We start from the raw sequence: 18,440 nt of genomic DNA, 5'->3' as shown, positions 1-18,440 counted from the left end.
CTCACACCTGCCTGCTGCCATTCCTGAGCAAGCTCTGCACTGGTGGTGCCCCAATCCCGACTCTGAATCAACTTCAGGAGGCGGTCCTGGCACTTGCTGGATGTTTTTGGGTGCCCTGAAGCCGCCTTCACAAGTATTGAACCTCTCTCTTTGCACCTAAATCAACCATTTATCCGATCATCAAGAACTTCAATCTTACTAGTAGCAATATCCTTGCCCTTTTTGGGCAAAGCACTGATGACTGCACGTGTTTCCTTACAGGTTACTATGGTTAACAGAGGAAGAGCAATGATTTCAAGCACCACCCTCCTTTTAAAGCTTCCAGTCTGTTCTAACTCAATGAGCATGACCGTGATCTACAGCCTTGTCCTAGTCAACACTCTCATCTGTGTTAACAAGAGAATCACTGACCTGATGTCAGCGGGTCCTTTTGTGGCAGGGCTAAAATGCAGTGGAAATGTTTTTTTTTTTGATAAAGTTCATTGTCATGGCAAAGAGGGACTTTGAAATTAATTGCAATTCATCTGATCACTCTTCATGACATTCTGGAATATATTCAAAATTCCATCATAAAGCCTGAGGCAGCAGACTTTGTGAAAAATAATATTTTTGTCAGTCTCACAACTTTTGGCCATGACTGAAGATAATTTGTAGTTAAATATTTTCCATAATTTGCAATAGCATTATCTACATGTTGTTAGAGAAGGTTCTCCAGAACATCATATTTCAAGGAGCAGCTTGTTTAAAGTCATGTTATCCACAAGTCTATTCTCCCGAGTAACTCCCTTTTAATCATTGATTTTGTATCCCTCATCCCCAGGGCCAGACATGAAACCCATTGACGGAGGTCGCCCCGTGAGGCCTCCTGACCAGAACATCGCATCTCATTTGGTACCTGAGAAAGAGAAGCAAAAGCAGGAGCCGAAGACTCCTGTGGCCCCCAAAAAGGTAGCGGTTGCATGTAATGTGTTTCTTGTTCTGATCTCTTAATTAAAGCAAAATATAAAGATTTTTGATCTAGTGAAGGAACATGACCACAGGCGGACCACTAATGATCCTCATTGAAATGACTGCCTAGTGGTAAGGGGGACATGTAAAAACTGCAGTGCAAACTGTAGGGTTAAGAAAATGACAGTTGAAAATACAGGAGCAGTGAAGTTAAAATGTATTGAAATATATATAGAGGTGCAGTATTACACTCGTAGTAAGGATAATAACATTGGGTTCCAATACTTAACAGATGAAGGTTCCTGGTTCTAGGCAGTGAGTTGGATATGCAGTTAAGTCATTTTGGCAACTTTCACAGTAAATTTCTGCTTTCTCAGGAGTATCAATCTCGCTCCTGTGTTTTCATCTGTTTTGAGACTACTTCTGTCCACCCCTGCTTGGACAGCAGGCATCCACAGTTGTAGAAGCAGTCAATACATTTCTCTGCATTGTCCTGGGCAGAGAGGTTTGAATGGCGGCTGTATTCTTCACAGCAGTCCTGTGACCTCTGCTGTAGGGAGATCATTTACTTTTTTACCTAAACGCAGTACAGTACGTTCCTAAATAGAGGGCAGCCAAATGCCCAGTTTGTGAAACCAAGATGGTGACTGCTAGGAACAGATGCTTCCACAAAGGCCTTCCTCTGAATCACAGCCCGACAATCCAGGGGGCACCCCATGTTAAATATTGCTTGGAGAGTGCAGGACCACCTTGGTACTGTACAGTTAACACGTATGGGTGAGAATAGCTGGAGTGCTGGGATAACAGCAGTTGCTGTCTGTTTGTCCTACATGCTTTCGCTAAACTTGATTCAACCTGTCCAGCTCTCCCAGGGGACAGTTTAATGCTCTTGATCTCAAACTAAAGTGCAAGTGAGCATACCTCTTTGAAGGGCAGCAGGGTAGTAGAGTTATATTTTTTTCCTTTTCCCCTTCCATGCTGCGATCATGTTTGATTCTCCATGCCTGAGACTAGGGCCACTAGACTCCCAACTTTCGAGGTTGTCGAAAGTTGCGAGTCTATTGTCTGTACAATCAGGAGTCTTCTATGCTTCATGTGCACTTCCAGGGGCCGAAACTCACCAGATTAAGTCAGTGTGAATGGGTACTTTCTCTTGTGCATTCTGTGCACATATTTCCAGGCTATCTTTCCTGGTGGGAGGACCTGAGCTTAGGTCCTGATTATGTCAGGCGCATCCATTCCTGGAACCTGTGTCTTTATCTGCCAATTAGGCTTCTGATTATTGTTTCAAACTATTTGGTGATACTTTTCTTTGATTGAAAGGGGAGACCAGACTAGAGAGGGAAACAAGTATGTACATGTTGGTAGTCCTTCTGGAGTGCGTCTCTGTGACTGATGTTTTTCTTTCAGGACAGTACTTTAAGCCCTGAACATGGTCATCCCCTAATCTCCCTTAGAAAGCTCCCGGTTTTCCACCAAAGCCAGATCTTCAATAAGTTTGTGTTGGGAGAATAAGGAATTTGAAGCCAAACACTTTCACGCCTCGCTCTATTCTTCCACCCCTGCCTCCAAATAGCTTTGAAGTCGGGGCAATCCTCTCCAGCTGTGAACACTTTCGTTTTATGTCAATCTAGGAAAACCACAATGTCTCTTCCAGGTGTTGCGTCCTTCGGGCAAGAGATTAGACTGTATTCAAAATTTTTCCAGCTAATTCAGTGCTTAGACTTTCCTTTACAGCCATTTGGGTAGCTGAAGTGACTTTGACTTGGCCAGAGCAACTTTGGATGGGTTTAAATATGCGAAACCCTGAGCTAATGCAGCTCACCTTTAATATATGGATTGCATCTTCCAATATGGAGGACGCAGCCCTTGGTTCTGCAGGTTAGCGACCCGATCCACCACCAATTTAATAGTGGAGTGCTGAGTCCTGTAGCTCAAATATTGCTTGGTGGACAGTACTTGAAAAAGTCCTCAGTCTATACGCTGCCTTTTTCAGGATACACACTTTAAACAGGAACTGGAGAAGATAATCAAGGATGCTGCATGTCAGTGGTTCTAACTAATTTCCTCCATAAGCTCCTTTCACTTCTCAGGTGCCAAATAGGTCATGTTACCAGTTGTTGAGGCAGACTTCTGACAGCAGAAAGCCCAAGTAACTAACTAGTAGGGCCAGAGGGGTGAAAGTGGTAGATGCTCGCTTCCTTTTTGGTGGCTCCTGGTCACAGTCCATATCTGACCCCTTGATACTTGACGTCACGATTTGAAATACTACTGTTGCAGAGTCTACTTGGCCCCGTAGTGAGGAGATGCCTGTAGCTGCTACACATGAACTGCATTAGTTCCACTGTTGTACCCATATTTATCTCTGAGTCTGCACAGTGAAGGCCAAAATGAAGCTTCACTGTGCATGCGAATGTCCCCATGCATGCTTAGAAGAGCAAAGTAAAGGTCGTAGGAGGATGGCCCTTAAAATGTTTTGCTTTGTGGCCCAGCAATGTAGTGTTTCATTTCTGCTTAGTCATTAATCTAAGATATTCTATTTCCTCTTCAGAGCTTCCTCAGAACAGTTTCTTGCACACACAATTTCTTTTTAACCTAGTGGACTGGAATGCTTTTAATTTGAACAATCCAGGGCTGCTGGATGCTGTATCTGTCCTATCACAGAACACCAAAGGAGTGGGGGTTTTTACTCAATATTTTTTATTTTGGTGCCCAAACCAGATGGTTCCTTCCAGGCCATTTTTGATCTGAAGGCCCTCCGCAAATTCCTTTTTAAAGGAGCAATTCAATATGTAGTTGTTTCAGTTGGTGTATCAGGCCTGTTTAGAAGGAGTACTTTATAGTACCTCTGGTTACCATGCTGTAGTATAATGAGAATCATGAAAGATTGCTTTACACCCACCCCCCCGCCCCCCATGATTGCCTGATGATTGTCAGGCAATCATCTGACATAAAGTAAAGTGTGAAATTGTCTACCTCCTGAAATGGTTTTGTCCGAGTTTTCCCTTTTGAGACTGAATGATTTGAAGATTACACTGTGCTAAGCAGAGGGTTGGTGATTTGGTAGTATATGTAAATAGTGTCAATTGTTTTTTTTATATGAGCTAAAAAGGTGCGCATGCGAAGATGCGTGCGGAATAGAAACAGGTGGCGTGACAAGCTTGTTTCCCAATATGTTTGTATGGGCATTTTAAATTCAACATCTGCTCCATTAATTAACTGATTGAATTCGGCAAGCTTTATATAGTTATCATTTATTAAAGGTCATGGTGAAGACCACATCATTTTACTGTAAAGTTGGTTTTGTTAATTAAACAATGCCAAGAATGTTTACTCCTCACCTTGTGTGACTGATGATTTTTTCCTCCCTAACCAGGACCTAAAAATTAAGAACATGGGCTCTTGGGCCAGTTTGGTGCAGAAGCCACCGGTCACCCCAACTGCGCCTGGCAAGTCATCCAGTGATAGCTTTGAGCTTTTCAGACGTGCGGCTCGAGAGAAAGAGGAGCGGGAGCGAGCGCTCAAGTTGCAGGCCGAGCAAGCAGAAAGGATGCGCAGAGAGCAGGAGAGAATGAGGTAAGCCTTTGTCATATGATCAAGTTGTGTGTACTGTGATGAATAGTAGAAATATATGTGAAGAAATAATGGATGGGACAACGGGAATACCTGTGTGATTCAACTGATTATAATGGGATCAGTTATACTTGGACCTTTTGTCAGCATTCAAGATGTTGAATGCACTAAGAGGAGGTGCAGAGTTATTTTGTACGCTTATGCCAGACACAGTTGAATATTACCCACTATATCCGTTGATATTCCTTGATTGCTTTGCACACATTAGATCTCGAGAAGATGACGATGCTCAGGAGCAGGCACGGAAAGCGCACGAAGAAGCTCGCAGAAGACAGGAGCAACAGCAGCATGTGCAGATTGCTCTTCCCACAGCTCCTCCCCCTGCACAGAGCTCTCAGCCTATCATGCATCAGAGAGAGATGGAAAGGAAGAGAGAAGAAGAGCGGAGGCGGCGACAGGCGGTAGGTTGCATTTTGTCTATGTGCAAGGAGTATAACAGACTACTTACTGTGTCGGTGCTAATAAGTGTTTATTTTTTCACAGATGACCCCCTCCATAGACATGAATTTTCAGAGTGACCTGATGGAGATATTTGAGCAGAACTTGTTCTCTTGAGACTTCAATCTTCTCACCGTCACCTTCTCCACCACTTTATTCTCCACAGCCCAATCCCATGATCTCCACGTGTTTTTCTTTTAAATGTCACTGAGGGGCAAAGGGACACCACCCCATAAGAGACACTGACGTTTATGCCCTTCGTGTATTTTTATTCTGGCCCTTGTACACTGAAACATGGAGCCCCCGGAAGTGATGATTGAGAGTGAGGAGATGTACGTCCTAAGTTTGGATTATTGTGCAGTAAATCCTCCTTTTTTCACCCCCCTCATGTAGAGCGACTTGGAAGAACACAGACTCTCTGGGGGCGTCAGGGGTTGACCCAAAGTCTCTGTAACCCTCTTTTCTGTGAGAAGTGGGGTGGAGCACTCTGCAATGAATGAGGTTCACACACAAGGCAGGCGTTTGGGTACAATGCAACGTGTGCTTGATTGTGTTAGGGCTAAGAGGGCTGCAGAACATTGCTCATTGTGTGCGCAAACAAATCGCTACTGCGAGTAGAGATTACCGGTGTATATAATCCAGTTGCTCTGCAGACAACTTGCAGCTCTCGGGGGCCCATATAGCCTTGTTTATGTATCACTTCATTCATACACCATTCTGCCATTGCACATTAAGTTTGATTGGTTCTGAGGATGAGATACAAAGCAATGTATGTCTGTAATGTAAAACATGCATGTTTCATGCTATAGAATGTATATGTAAGTGCAGAGCATTGTCTAAGTTACATTGTTGATGTATTATGGCTTAAATCCAAAATGCAAAAATAATATATTATCCAATACAAGACACTTGCTAGTCGCTAGTTTAGACATGAGTTGGATTTCATGTATAACTTGTGCCATCCTGTTGTTGAAATTCCCTTTAAACATCTAATGCTCTGCACATATCTATGCATTTTATATATACGCATTATGCATGCACCACGTTCTGTGCCTGATCTTACTCACATGTTGGCTGCATTTCATAGACATTGAAAACCGCTGTTTTAGTACCATCTATTTTTGTACACACATTTCTATGTGCCTGCAATGATTGTACGACCCTCTCTCCCCCAACACCTCTACCCCTTGTCCTTTTTATGTTGTGTTTGTGTGTATGTGTGTCCTTGTACACCCAAATTGCTCTTGAAACTCAGGTATTAACCCCTTCTATATGGATATAGAATCTGCTCAGTATACAAATAATCGTGCATACTCCAATAACCCTATACATGCAGACCACATTTACATACTGCACTTCTCCTCATTGCTTTGTATATTGCTTTATGTGTATACACGCTGATGAGCTGTATACGAAAACATACATGTAGGTGCATGGATGAATTGTATCTTTATGACTTTGTTATGCCCCTGTGTTCTACATAGTTTTGCAGTGCTCTGCCAGGCTGGCCATTTTGTTGCATGGCTCCCTTCAACTGCTGCCAGCACATTGTCTCTCACCTCCATAGTCTATGTTCAGTTGCCCAGCAGGTCTGCTGGCATCACTGTTTGCATCCTATACCTAGAGGGCAGTGCTCTGTATACACACTGGTCTGTATCCTATACCTAGAGGGCAGTGCTCTGTATACACACTGGTCTGTATCCTCGACCTATAGGGCAGTGCTCTATGTATACACACTGGTCTGTATCCTATACCTAGAGGGCAGTGCTCTGTGTATACACACTGGTCTGTATCCTCGACCTATAGGGCAGTGCTCTGTGTATACACACTGGTCTGTATCCTCGACCTATAGGGCAGTGCTCTGTGTATACACACTGGTCTGTATCCTCGACCTTTAGGGCAGTGCTCTGTATACACACTGGTCTGCATCCTATACCTAGAGGGCAGTGCTCTGTGTATACACACTGGTCTGTATCCTATACCTAGAGGGCAGTGCTCTGTGTATACACACTGGTCTGTATCCTATACCTAGAGGGCAGTGCTCTGTGTATACACACTGGTCTGTATCCTATACCTAGAGGGCAGTGCTCTGTGTATATACACACTGGTCTGCATCCTATACCTAGAGGGCAGTGCTCTGTATACACACTGGTCTGTATCCTCGACCTAGAGGGCAGTGCTCTGTGTATACACACTGGTCTGTATCCTCGACCTATAGGGCAGTGCTCTGTGTATACACACTGGTCTGTATCCTCGACCTTTAGGGCAGTGTTCTGTATACACACTGGTCTGCATCCTATACCTAGAGGGCAGTGCTCTGTGTATACACACTGGTCTGCATCCTATACCTAGAGGGCAGTGCTCTGTGTATACACACTGTTCTGCTCTGCTCAGCAGGCTTCATGTGGTGGCCTTGGTTCTGACAGGATAGATGTCCATGCTTTAACTCTGCGTGGTAAACCTGTAAATGGCTACACTTGTGTACACCTCAACCAGAGATGGAGATAAATCAGTGTTAGTGGCCTTTGAGGACTATAGATGACCAACACTGACTTGACATCATTCACACAAGCAGATGGATATACACTGTAGCATCATACTTGTACAGATAGTTCCCTGCAAATGTTCATATGACTCGTATGCCATGCTGTGAAAACGTGGGATTCCAGTGCTCTGCTGCTGCAGATAAATTTGTGCAATGAGCTGCTCGCACACAATACAATACTCTGCAGAATCCCTATGCCCTCACTCTGTAGGCACTGCAGTAATGCCGAGCAGCTGTACCAGCCGTGTGTGTAGTGCGGGCCCTGTGTGTGTGTGAGCGTGTGTGTATGTATTGGGGAGGGAGGGGGATCTATAATTGTTCTGATCTTGGGGTTAATACCCTGTTAATTTGATACAAACTCACCTTTCCTCCAACTATCCTTCCCTTCTCCTGTCTCTGTAATTTTACTGTTTTTCTTTTTTTTTTGTTTCTTTTTTTATTTTATATAAATATATATAATTTGAACTGTTAAAAAAAACAACAAAAAAAACCTAAAATCCTTTGTGCCATAAGCTCTGTTTCCTTTATCCTCCACCTCCCTCCCTTGTTTCCCTTTTTTAGATAGTGGCCTGTCCCCAGCCCCTCTCATTTCCCTGAGCAACAGGCACAGAAGTCTGTGTTGTAACTGATTTCATGCAATAAAGTCTTTTTTTATTATATTTTCATTTCATTTTACTTTTGCTGCATATACAAAAACAAATATATTTATGTTGGTTTTTTTGACCCCTTTGCCTTTGTTGCCCACTTTTAACTCCCACCCCATTGTTCCCCATAATATCCTGCAGGGGGTTGCTCTCCTCAGTTGTAGGGTGTTTGTGATGATGCTCTGCAGAATTGGTGAAGGGTGTGGGGATTGACACTTTGGCAATGTCAGGGGCTATGTAAGATGTGGGGGTTCTACTTGTTCAGTATTTGCAAAGTGAAGAAGGGGTTATGTGATGCTCTGCAGGGATGGATAAATCTGACTGATATTTATACGGTCAATACTGGAAGATGTTTAATACAACCTATGCTTAGAGCAATTCATGAATCTAGCAGAACACTACACTAGGTTGACGTTGATTTGTTATGCTATGAATACTTAGTACATTTCAGAAAACAAGAATCTCCATTCATCTGCCAATTACTCGATAATACCTGGGATATTTCTACTGCTAGAGTTGATGGGCTCTGTAGAATCACAGCCCAATTCCTCCATGATGATGTCTATTAAACAGTGTTCTGGCACAAGTTTCCAAACATCAGCTGGATACGTTTTCCTAATTGCCTTACTGCCCTCTTGTGGCTGCATCCTAATATTTCACCAGTCATGTGATACTTTTTGATTTTAGGTCTACTTAAAACTTCCTCTACCAAGTGTTTGATTCTTATTCATTTTTCTCTGAAACCAATTTTTTCTGACACAGTAAATGCAAAACCTTCAACAGTCCTCTATCCAATAACAAAGGATGTTAAGCATCATATGTATTAAAAGTAATTCATGTTCGGTAGAGCTCTTGCTGAATAAAAAAAGGGTAACCCCATGTCTGAAAGAGACTTCCTTCAAAATGTATTGCTAAAGAGACTATCGAGCAAGTATTCTGCTATTTTACATGGGACTCTGTTGGAATATGGATGATTAATTTGACCTCTCTCCTGGAAGCTGTTTAATGGCTCCCATTCCTGTTAATACATGTGTATATTCAGAAAACATAATGGTATTTGCAGAATAATGTGTGTCCTTATGTATTTTCTCCAGTTTTTTCAGTAAAAGTAATCTACTTTAAATGGTATATTTTCAATTGTTGCAAAAATACCAGTTATACCCTTATTAAATCTAAAACTGAGAGGTATGTAATAAGCTCAGTATTGTGATTCAGTGTGGCAGAATGTTATAATAGGCTCATAAGAGAATGATCTCACAAGTTATAATAGCGTTCCGCCATAGGCTTAGCCATAGGTCTACCATCATTTTAGAGATTTCTGTTGTATTGACGTTGGGTCCCCTGTTATCTAGGTAAGGACAGTGTTTGTTTTCAGTTATTAACCAATAGAAATGTGTGACCTTATTTGCTTTGTCCAGTTATTGGTCATTGCTCCGAGGCCCAAAAAACACGTAAAAGCTTTTACTGTAGCTACTGCCTTTGGTTAATTCATTGCTACTTTTTTTATTATTGACTTTAGTCATTTTTAAAGCATTTTTAATTTGCCTGGAACTTAGTTATTATTGTTACTTGAATATGCATTTGTTTTAAATTGCTAAACTTTTTTGTGAGAATAGAAATTCTACATATGACAAATCTTTTTTTAAGTATATAATTCCAGGTGAATTGTGTATTAAGTTATTTTTACATTTCTTTATGCAAAGCTGTAACAATGTAGATTTTTTTTTTTTTTTTTTTTGTCTTAACTGCTAATTCTTTGCAGGGATGCTCATTGGGTTGCTTATACATTTATTTAGCAAAATCTACATAAGATAAAATATATTTCAAACTAAGGATATGTTAATTTCATTAATGGAACTATTTTATCAAGCCATTTTTTGTGGGGGGTTGTTTTTTTTCCCCCTCCATTAGTTCATTGGGGAGGGGGCATTGTATCTGGATAGTTTAATACATATTTTAGAGCCTTCTTAAAGGGAGATTTATCTATTCATTTTTTTAAAATGATGAAACTTTTTAATTAACACATCACCTGACCTTATTTTGCTAGCCTTGATTTTACAATTGTTTTGGTTGATGGAACAGGGTTGAATCTTGGCAAGTGTCCGAATGCAGGTATTTTGTTCATAGCTTTGAGAATGTTAATCTAGGCTGTGCCCTACTTTATACATGCCCTCATTTATTTGTGAACATAGGGCAAAATGCTTCCTGCTTAAAAAATACCCATTAGTTTTCCTGTGATGCTGAAATCATTCCTGGAGTGTAAATGCATAAAAAAAATGTACATTTTGCAATTGCTAATTGGGCAATTCTGTACCATAACTGCATGTAACATTTATAGTCACAATCCTAATTTGCTAGACTCGTACCTCCCCTCTGACGTCGTTTTGACAAGACGCCATTTGCCAGGTTGGAGATAGGGTGGCATTTTTGTATTAGATTTTAGGATTTTTAAGTTACGAAAAACTTGACAGTGTTAAAATCGCCTCATCCTATGAATTATTGCACATCTGATGCATCAATGGTGACCTTATGTGCTTTTCCAACCTGTCTTGTGCAGTTTTAAGTGAACAAATTGAACGCAACTTCTGTGGATTAAAAGCTTTATGAAGCTGGCAAGATAACTAACCTGAGAGGTGCAGCGTACACTTCAGATCACCTGATCCATCACATTTATTCAACTTTTAGGGTGATGCCATATATCTGTATCCCTGGCTATGAAAATAGTCTTAAAATTTATCATGCGGTGCCTAGATATGTTTTTGTTTGTTTTTTTATTTTATTCTCGTGACAAAAATGACCCTGCAGAGCATCACAAATTGAACTAGATACAAAATACCAAATTTATATCAAACCACATGTATCACGGCTTGTATTACAATGTTCTTATAATTAAAGACTGTCTGTGAATTTAAGAAATAAATAGAATTTTTACTCTAAAAGCTGTGTAGATTTTGCTTGCAATAAACTATTTTTCTGGTATTCCATTTCAGATACAAAATAACTATTTACGAATTCCTGATACAAGGGTACAGGGTTATGGTTTTTTAGTTACAAGAATTTTGGTATTTTGCAACACGATATATGTAGTATTTGTTTGTCCATTGGCTTTTCAATGTGTGGGTTGGGGGTGCAGAGTAGCAAGTTGGTGGTTGAGAGCCTAAGGGAGAGTCCAGTAACTATCTCTGAGGGTTTCTATCTTGTTCCAGTAAAGAGCGATGCTGGGACAGGACCACCAAACATGCTCACAGCTACCTACTCGGCTAAATTCTCTTCAGAACAATTCAAAAGGGCTTGGCTACATTTTATGGAGATGTTCAGTGACCAGATACCATCTCTTGAGAACTTTTTAAGAGTTCAATTATTGTAGCCAGAAAAGAAAACGGAGGTTCTAGTGAGACTCCTGTCCCAGGTTTCCTCAAGGGACATCCCTAAGTCTACTTCCCTATCCGACACGAGTACCTGGTAATGATTGTTGTGGTGAGCGGACTGGGTGATAGAGGAGAGAGATGACGCCTTTGTATGTGCATGTGCTTTCGAACTGGGAGATCCGCTTTGAAGCGGCGGCTTTAAAAGGAATGAACGAAAAGTCGTATTTGAAGAATTTGGCAAAAATATATTGGATATATGGGAATACGGTGTATATTCACCGATGTGGGATCTCTGTATGCCCTATGAATAATAGGCCTCAAACACTTTACTCTGGAGAAAGAGTGTGTCCCCATATTTGGGCAAGAAGTGAAGGGTAGCTAGACAGGTGGCGACTGCTGTTCATACAGTTCCAGACATTGAGTGTAAGTTTCACGGGTGGGACCATTATAGCCGAGCTTGGTCTAAACCGGTTTAAAGTATCTTGACCCCAAGATATATATGAACAGTTGTATAAATCTGAGTCAAGACTCCAGTGAATGTTAAATTTAAGGGGTTTCTTGAGGTGATCGGTTAGGTACAAGTTGAATTTATAACCTGACACTGAAAAATGTCCTTGAAAAGGTAAGAGGGTAATGCTTATGGTTTAGTAAGGAATAGAAGGATGTAATCTACGGAAAGGTCTCCTATTCAGATTTATTGATAACCATAAATGTGGCACTTGTTTGATTCTGCAGGCCATGAGTTCAAAGACCAAGGCAAATACCAGGGAGAGAGAGCATCCCAGTCTAGTGTCATTAGCCAGGTTGAAAGGGCTAGAGGTCAGGCCATTGGTGAGAACTGTAATGGAGGGATTGCTCTGTTCAAAAAAACAAATTGAGAGCTCTTTGATGTTAGCTTGTGAAGATGAATGATTTTGTGGGATGTCCAGAAATGGGTCTAGTACAGTATTAGTCTCCACTGGCCAAGCACCTCCTCCTATGCACTTTGTGTAGGGTAGACAAGAAGGTATTGGAAAAAGTTAATTGTCCAGTGTTGAGTGCATATATATTAGCCCGAATGAACTCTACAGAACCTGTTTTGCATGATGATGTGTCTAGCGTCTTCGTCTTAAGAGCAAGTAGTTGCATATCAATATGGCAACACTGTTTATGCTTTAATGGGCTAGATTTGTAGAAGGCTATAGGGAGGGGCTTAGGTGCTAGTGAGGGGTGAAGGCGAAGTTTTGTTGTGAGTACTTGCATAGGTACGGGTATCGTGAAATGAATGGAGTGCTAAAGTGAAGTCCCCCCCCCTCCCCTCCCCAACTGGAGGTAGAGAGAAAAAGAAAAGGAGGGTACATTGGAGAGAACGTCAAGAGACGTGGAAGTGGGGTGCTTGGATGGGGGATTATGTAATAGGGTCAGTGCTCAATGAAGGTGTGAGCAGTGGTACTGTGAGGTTCGGGAAGGTGCTGAGGTTGGAGGTAAGTGCACCTCAGGTAAGTTTGGGGTGGATGGGGATTGGCTTAGGCGATGGAATGCTGGTGTGTGGTTTGTAAGACAAAGTCCTGCATTCCTGGGCCAGCTTTGGGAGTGGGTATTGATCTCTCGTTGCCTAGTGGGGTGGTTGTATTTTTGTATATGTGAAATGTGTGGTGCAAAACATAGAGTAGATTTGATGTAGTATGCCTATAGGTGATTTTGTGTGCTGCCCTATGTTTTCAGAGTATATACTATTTCTTACATGTTCAGAGAAGAAAAATCAACTGTACAAAATATAACACTAAATAACAAGTGTTCAACATCAATATAGGAGGTGGAGTGTGGCGGCCGCACGGTCAATGGTAGGCAGAGGCAGCGGCCGCTGGGTGGGCTTGCACAATATTATTCTACAACACACTTCTTTACACTTGTTATTTATTGAAGTCTTACAATCTGGAGGGTGAAAAACCCTGTCTGTTGTGCCAGAAATATTAAGGCAAGCTGGGGTCACGAGCAGCAGATGAAACCAACAGATGCAATCAATGTGTAGCATTGGTCTCCAGTGCATGTGTGAGGACCAGATTCCTATAGGTTTATGAGCAGGCATTTTCCTTTTCTAGGATTTTTGTTGAAAACGGAATTTCTTCCCAGGTCGACAATAAGCTTAAAGGGGAATCCCCACCTATAGTGAATCCATTTGACATAGAGCTTTTGTAAGATATCTCAGATTGTGTCTTTTGCCAATTGTTACCAGAGAATAGTCTAGTCTTGGTAAAATTTGTAATTTTGTTGTTTTTCTAGAAAGCCTATGACCAGCAAAATACCAGGGAGGCGCAGGGGTTGGTGACGTTTGGGTGGTCATTACGTGCAGAGATAAGTGTTAATAGCTAAGCCTTCAGGAGACTTGGCACCTCATCAATATGCTACTTCTGCAAAGTTAGAGCTACACCGATCAGCCGCAACATTAAAACCATGTGCCTAATATTGTGTAAGTCCCCCTGTGTTGCCAAAACAGCTCTGACCCATTGAGGAATTTCCTTCACAAGACCTCTGAAGGTGTCCTGTGCTATCTAGCACCAAGAGGCTAGCAGCTGGTCCTATAAGTTGTGAGGTGGGGTCACCGTGGCTCGGACTTGTTTTTACAACACATGTCCCAGATGCTCGATTGGCTTGAGATCAGGAGAATTTGGAGGCCATCTCAACACCATGACCTCTGTTCAGGAATCGTTTGAGGAACAGCAATTTTTGCTGTGTGGCAGGGCGCATTATCCTGCTGAAAGAGGCCACTACTATCAGGGAATACTGTTGCCATGAAGGGAGTGTACTTGGTCTGCGCCAATGTTTAGGTAGGTGGTAATTCTCAAAGTAACATCCCCATGAATGCCAGGACCCAAGGTTTCCCAGTAGAACATTGCCCAGAGCATCACACTGCCTCTGCCGGCTAGCCTTCTTTCCATAGTTCATCCTTGTGCAATCTGTTCCCCAGGTAAACGATGCACAGGCACCCAGACGTCCGCATGATGTAAACGAAAGCGTGATTCATCAGACTAGGTCACCTTCTGTTGCTCCATGGTCATCTCTTTCTGGCCGTTGCGTGACCATTGTATGTGGTGGACAAGGTTTAGCATGGGCACTCTGACTGGTCTGCAGCCCAGTTGTCTGTCCATCACAGTTTGGTGCTTTAAAGAGAGCGATTGATCTGCGCTCCAGTAATTACTCAGTTCTGATGTGAATACTTGAGCGCTCCCACTAAAAGCTGTAGAGATATCTAGGCTCTATAGGTAAGTAATGAAGGCGATATCTCAAGCACTGCATATACTTAGAGGAGGTAGGCCTCTGATGAAACTGGCCCCAAAGAGGTGGAGAAACTAATCTCCTTTGAATCCAGCCAAACTTGAGCAGGTTTCTGTCTAAAATGTTTGGCTCATTATCTCCACATTTGTTTGGAAAAAGTGTCCTTTTTGAAGTTCCAGCCTCTACTACATCTTGGGAAATATCATCTGGATCTTAAGGTGCAGTTAATACATACTGTATAACGTGAAAGACTTTCCTGATGGCTTCTATGGTTGCTTAAAAGAATTGATTTGGAGTTCTACTGTGAGCCCCTGCAGGGGGTTGTTGCCTATAAAGGATTGAATTGAGTATCATCTGCATGTTTGTTAAATATCTGTGGAAGTTAAAAAAACAAGCCACACAATATATTCTGATCTTGTTTTTGTTTTTTTAAGAGGCATAATTGGGACCTTAATAGTATTTATGTTTGGACTACACAAGGGGATTATGGTTTCCTATAAGGATCAATATTTATAAAAGACATTGGTCAGAAATTAACATTGTAAGATGATATTTAGGTATACAGGCTGATAACTGTCACCTTCCCCTATTGATCAGCAATAGGATCAATATCAGGAATCAGCTCTTTGGAGCAATACACATGTGTAACCAGACACCAGATTTTTTGGGAGAACTGAAGTCCCAAGAGCAGTGACCTAGAAGCCATAGACCAGAGGTGCTCAAACTCCAGAGCTACCAAAAATTCATGTTTTCAGGATCTTCTTAATCATGCTCTGGTGAGTTAATCTATTTTTCTGGGTTATTAATTATACCACTTTTTTTTTCTACAGACAAATGATGAAAACATGACCTAATAGATAAAAACTATGACAGCGTTGAAACTGATTGAGATCAAACTCAATCCCCTGTTCTCCAACTCCGCTGCCTAGGTGTCATCCTCGATTCCTCTCTCTCCTTTGCCCCTCACATTCACTCTCTCGCCAAATCCTGCCGTTTCCAGCTTCGCAACATTGCCCGCATTCGGCCCTTCCTCTCGTCCACTCTCTGATTATCTCCCGCTTGGACTACTGCAACCTTCTCCTTATCGGCCTCCCCCTCTCTCATCTCGCGCCACTTAGATCTGTACTTAAAGCCGCTGCTAGGTTTATTTTCCTCTCTCGCCGTTCCACCTCTGTCTCCCCACTCTACCAAGCCCTTCACTGGCTCCCCTTCCCCTACAGAATCCTTTTCAAGCTCCTCACTCTGACTTACAAGGCCCTCGCCAACTCCACTGCTCCCTACATCTCCAACTTTATCTCTATTCACACTCCCTCCCACTGCGATCGACGCCTCTCTTCCCCTCTGATTACCTCCTCTCACGCTCGTATCCAAGACTTCTCCCGTGCCGCTCCCCTCCATTGGAACAAGCTCCCCCCCTCCATCAGAACTTCCCCTAACTGTCCTCTTTCAAGCGAACATTAAAAACCCACCTTTTCCTAAAAGCCTTCCAGTCTCATGCCTAAACTCCCACCGGTCGGCTACCTCTCTCTCATCCCTTCTTCCCTTCTCCCCCTTCCTCGACTCTGTCTCTCCCGTCTCTCCATCTCATCCATGTGTCTGTCTGTCTTCCCCTCCCTTTAGATTGTATGCTCCTTTGAGCAGGGCTCTCCCACCTCCTGTTTCCATCACTTTTAACTGCGCTCTCCAGCTACTCAGCTCACCTCCTCTCGGACCCTCTGCCTCCTCTCGCGTCTCTCTGCTCCTCTCAGTGACTCTTAGCCTGTCATCCGTGCCCACCCTCTTGGGCCATAGTTACCTGCCTGTTCTCACTTTTCCCCTCCCTCCCCTCTCTTTCTTGCTATGCCTGAGCCCTCAGAATTATAGTGCTTAATGTTAATTGTATTGTGCTGTTTCACCTTGTACTGTGCCATTGTTTGTCCTTGTACGGCGCTACGCATACTTTTATGGCGCCCTATAAATAAAAATTAATAATAATAAAAAAAATAATAATCAAACCTGATGCAAAAAGGATAATAAATAATATTTAATTCACATACCAAACAAATACAATGAACATATAAATAATAAAATAAAAACTCTATTCCCTGGTGGGGGTTTGTGCCTCCAGCTGGAATGTCCAAAGGCAAATGCTGCAAAAAATGGACAATGAAATGAAACAAAGCCTATGGCTATGAATAAAATGGTCAATGGGTGGACCAGGTGATATATTTGGCAGACTTACAGTTCCATGATGAAAGTAAAATACTATTGGTATGTCTTCTCACATGACGAATACACAGCTGTGCCTGCTTGTTATCAAATTGAGGACTATATAAGGATCCTACAAGCAGGGCAGTTGCATTACTACCAGCGGTATCAGACACAAATTTATATATATTTTTGTCCTCTGAAGAAATTGCCTGGATGGCAAAGAAACACATCAGGAATTGTTGGTGTGCGTTATCTATTACACTGCAATTGATTTAGCCGAAGACTATGGTAACTACATGTCCTAAATCGGGAGTCTGGACGAGGCGGACCTAGGTCCGCAAGGTCTTTTAGGCTTACGCTACATGCTTAATGCTGGTTCCCATAACATCTTGGATTGTGGTGGTTTGTGTCATTGGATGGGCTGTTTATCTTCTATACGCTTCTCAGCTTGCAGCTGCTATTGACATATCGATTATGTGGAGTTAACCAGTACTGCTGGATATTTTAACACACTTCACCTCTGTTCTGATTCTGTTCAAAAAACAAATTCATTATAATTATAGCCACGGAGCCAGAAATGTGACAAAAACATTAAACTGTTTATTACAGCGAAAACAGAGAAAGTATAATCTCACAGTTGGCCATATACTTTCCAGTGGTAGTGAACTGGAGAAAAATCAAGATCACTCCCAACGTGTTTAAAAAGTGTAGCAGCAAATGCTCTTCTGGTAAGGAAGAGTGAAGACGTAGTATTGGGACATTATTCAACTGTCTATACACCACATGCGGTATCTGCTCTGTTAAATTCAGATCAAACCAGACATGTCTCTTCAGCAAAGTTCACAAAGTGGGAACTAGTACTGATGGCAGTTGCAAACATCACCATCAAACGGTGCAGTACTTTAAATCCAGCTACATATGTGCCTCGAGATGCACAAAGGGAGGAAGGAGAAGAGACTCTGGCTGAAGGTGAATTTTGCAGGTATACTTATACACATGATTGTATGGAATATCTGAACCAGACTTTTACTGTGAGACCTGACATACATGACACACCCTTAGAAAATGTAGATTTTATGTTTTACACAGATGGGAGTTGTCATAGACAGACACAGGAGAACTATGTACCGGCTATGCTGTTGATGATGAGAATGTTATAGTAGCTGAACCCTTTGGCCCTCCTCACTCAGCCCAAGTAGCCAAACTCATGGCACTAAGGAGAGCATGTGAGTTGGCAGAGGGTAAGTCGGCTAATATATACAATCACTCAAGGTACGCTTTCGGGGTAGTGTATTATTTCGGGGCCATTTGGTGGCTTAGAAACTTTGACAGCGGCAGGCACACCAGTAGCGCATTCGCATCCCATAAAAGGACTCTTGACAGCGATACAGTTGCTTAAGGCAATAGCCGTCATCAAAT

General features: G+C 42.2%; 1 protein-coding gene across 5 annotated transcripts in view; it reads left to right on the top strand.

Annotated features, from left to right (window-relative positions):
• BRD4 (bromodomain containing 4) overlaps positions 1-8,223 on the top strand; it is a 38,281-nt gene extending 30,058 nt beyond the window's left edge. For all 5 annotated transcript variants that reach the window (XM_075206970.1, XM_075206974.1, XM_075206973.1 and 2 more), the window contains 4 exons: positions 821-948; positions 4,325-4,524; positions 4,790-4,982; positions 5,065-8,223. In XM_075206970.1, coding sequence (XP_075063071.1) covers positions 821-948; positions 4,325-4,524; positions 4,790-4,982; positions 5,065-5,136 — 593 coding nt within the window. In that variant the 3' untranslated portion in view covers positions 5,137-8,223. The remainder of the gene's footprint in view (positions 1-820; positions 949-4,324; positions 4,525-4,789; positions 4,983-5,064) is intronic.
• Positions 8,224-18,440: the final 10,217 nt, after the last annotated feature.

The sequence above is a fragment of the Mixophyes fleayi genome, chromosome 4, assembly GCF_038048845.1.
Source record: "Mixophyes fleayi isolate aMixFle1 chromosome 4, aMixFle1.hap1, whole genome shotgun sequence".
Taxonomy (NCBI): domain Eukaryota; kingdom Metazoa; phylum Chordata; class Amphibia; order Anura; family Limnodynastidae; genus Mixophyes; species Mixophyes fleayi.
Note: the sequence above shows the minus strand (reverse complement) of the source record. Positions and strands in the feature narration are given on the sequence as shown.